Here is a 2,863-nt window from a genome sequence, read left to right as displayed (position 1 = left end):
GAGTTGAAACCATATTTCGCGCCAAGATTCGAATTCTCAGTGTCAGATGGTATACTGTTCTATAGAGACAGACTAGTGATTCCAGAATCCCTGAGAGCTGATGTACTCGCAGCGATACATACAGGCCATTTGGGACTGAACAAGTCAAGAGAGCGTGCAAAGTCATCAGTATGGTGGCCTGGATTATCAAGTGATTTGGAACATTTGATCAGGTGTTGCGAGTTTTGTAATACCAACCGTCCGTCACAGCGTAGTGAGCCACTTAAAACTACTCAGCTTCCTAGTCGTCCCTGGGTAAGGATTGGAGCTGATCTTTGCGAATTACAGGGCAAAAATTACCTTGTAGTGATGGATTACTTTTCTCGGTATTTGGAGATTGCCTACCTGGACAATATCACAAGTAATCACGTAGTTGGCAAATTAAAGAATATGTTTGCCAGATGGGGCATACCCGAGGAACTTGTTAGTGATAACGGTGGACAGTTCAGTTCGAAATCATTCAGACAGTTTTCGATTGATTATGGATTTCATCATACATTCTCCAGTCCTCATTATCCTCAAGCAAATGGAGAGGCAGAGAGTGCGGTTAAAGTAGCCAAACGAATACTCAAACAGCCGGATGTATTTCTAGCCCTAATGGCTTACCGCAGTACCCCCGTACATGCGACAGGTACTAGTCCATCTGAACTCATCATGGGACGTAAAATCAGAACTACCGTTCCGATTTGTTCTGACCAACTAGAGCCTGGATGGCCGGTTCTAGGAAAAGTTAGGGAAAAGGACAGACAATCCAAACACAGGATGCGTGTAAACTTCAATCGTATGCATGGAGCTCGCACTTTAAAACCACTTTACGTAGGTGACCGTGTTAGGGTGAAAACTGATAAAGAAAAGTCTTGGGATGAGGCAGGAATCGTCACATCTGCTGATTACGCGAACCGCTCATACTTTGTGAAAACTCTCAGTGGAGACCTCAGGAGAAATCGTAAGCACTTGCTTCATGTCAATGATGAAATGCAAGATTCATCTGTGCCAAGTGATTTTCAGTGTTCTTCCGCTATGGAACCGGAACCGGAAATTCCGATGGGGAACCATAATTCAGAGGAATCGCTGTGTACCGAAACAACCACACCACTTACCAATGAAACTCCGAGTGTACCTGTTACGAACATTCCACAGAGTAGCACTCCACCAGCTACCGTAAGGCGTAGTGGTCGCGAAATAAAACGCCCCAAATACCTAAGTGACTATTTGCTGTGAATTTATTCATAAGTCATGTCAGACATTTTGAACAGTTTTGTTATTTTGCTATTCATTTACTTTAATGTGCATGGTATTCATTTGTGCACATTTCACTGGAAGTGAATAGAGACATTACACAGTTGTATGTAATTATGTTATAAAGACAGTCAACTCTAATCATTATATAAAGATATTTTGATACATTGAAAAATTCAATTCCTATGTACTGTACATCTATTTTTGCTTCAACTATTCCTAATTTTGGTAAAGATAAATTTTTGAGATTTATAATCTTAAGGAAGGAGATGTTTATAATATATTAATAGCATAATACATTTAAAGATTATTTCCCAGTTTGAATTTCCCGCGATATTTCATGTGTGTATTGAACTATTCCCAGAATGCACTGTATTTTGTTTGACTGCCATCTTTATTAAACTTGTTAGACTGTTCACACGTGTTTCTCGATCTCCCGCACTAAACAGGGACAACTTAACATTTCGCTATGGAAATTGTAATGGAGAAGTCGTACGTATTCTTGTTAGAATTGTACGTAAAGCAGTCGCAGGAATTAGTAGAGAGATGGAAGTTTCCAGCTACTATTCGACATAAATAACAATCAGGTAAACATAGGATTTCTAGGCAGACGCCATATAAGTTATTACAAATGATACACATTAAAACAAAGTATTGTTTCACGGAATATATATGGAACGACTTAACATTTCCCTCCATATATCTAAATAGATAGGTCGTGTCGTAGAGAGTATACAATGATCTTTTAAACACAAAGACGATTGTATTATTTATGGGATTGTGATAAAGATTTAGTGTATAAACGCTCTCTGGGGAAACTTTCACTTATGTGGAAACTGGTCGCGGTAACTCGTTAGTTAAGTTTTCGCTTCGTAACCAGGTCATTAGTTTCAGCCGCGTCAATTCTTATATAATGCTTAAGATGTTAAAACGGGTAGTGATTGCTCTGTAAACGGAACCAGTCTGTTTGTATACCCACAGTCTTCCCTACCTATATCGAACTCTGCAGGATCAGCACAAACTTAAGTATCATTTGTTTTAGAATGTCAGCAAGTTCAATTCAATATCAAGTATATTCATAGGCCCATGAATCGGTAAGGGGACGTTTCGACCCCATTCTTGGTCGAAGCATCCCACTATAATATATATATATAAATTAGGACGTTTCGACCTCAGACGTTTCGTTTTTTCCATGACTGAGACATTTCGACCCTAAGGTCGATTTTTTTTTATTGATAACTTTCAAGTCTATACCCTAAATACTTCTTTGACCAAATACCGGGTATATCTTTTATTATTATTAGATAATAAGATAAAGTCCGTATTTGACAATGAAGATTTTTATGTTGGTGAATCAAATGTTTCAAAACAACAAGTGTTTGAAAGAACCTGAAACCCAATAGCATAATTCCTATTTTGTAATCCACGATGAAAAAGCATGCGTATCATGCTACATATAAGTATATAAATGCTCGTTTAGGCCACACCAATTTGTAAAATAGTTCTTCGGATTTTCAAACAAAAAAAGTGAGACGAGAGGGCGAAATTGTTTTACAAATATTATTTTTAATTTTGGAGATAAAAA

At 38.0% G+C, this 2,863-nt stretch overlaps 1 protein-coding gene across 1 annotated transcript; it reads left to right on the top strand.

The window, feature by feature from the left end:
• The first annotated feature begins 348 nt into the window (after window positions 1–348).
• On the top strand, window positions 349–1,260 carry LOC125677902 (uncharacterized protein K02A2.6-like). The gene has a single exon (XM_048916012.2). The coding sequence runs from the start codon at window positions 349–351 to the stop codon at window positions 1,258–1,260; it is 912 nt and encodes a 303-aa protein (XP_048771969.1).
• Window positions 1,261–2,863: the final 1,603 nt, after the last annotated feature.

The sequence above is a fragment of the Ostrea edulis genome, chromosome 8 (genome assembly GCF_947568905.1).
Source record: "Ostrea edulis chromosome 8, xbOstEdul1.1, whole genome shotgun sequence".
Lineage (NCBI taxonomy): Eukaryota > Metazoa > Mollusca > Bivalvia > Ostreida > Ostreidae > Ostrea > Ostrea edulis.
The sequence above is the reverse complement of the archived record's forward strand: the minus strand, read 5'-3'. Positions and strand labels throughout refer to the sequence as shown.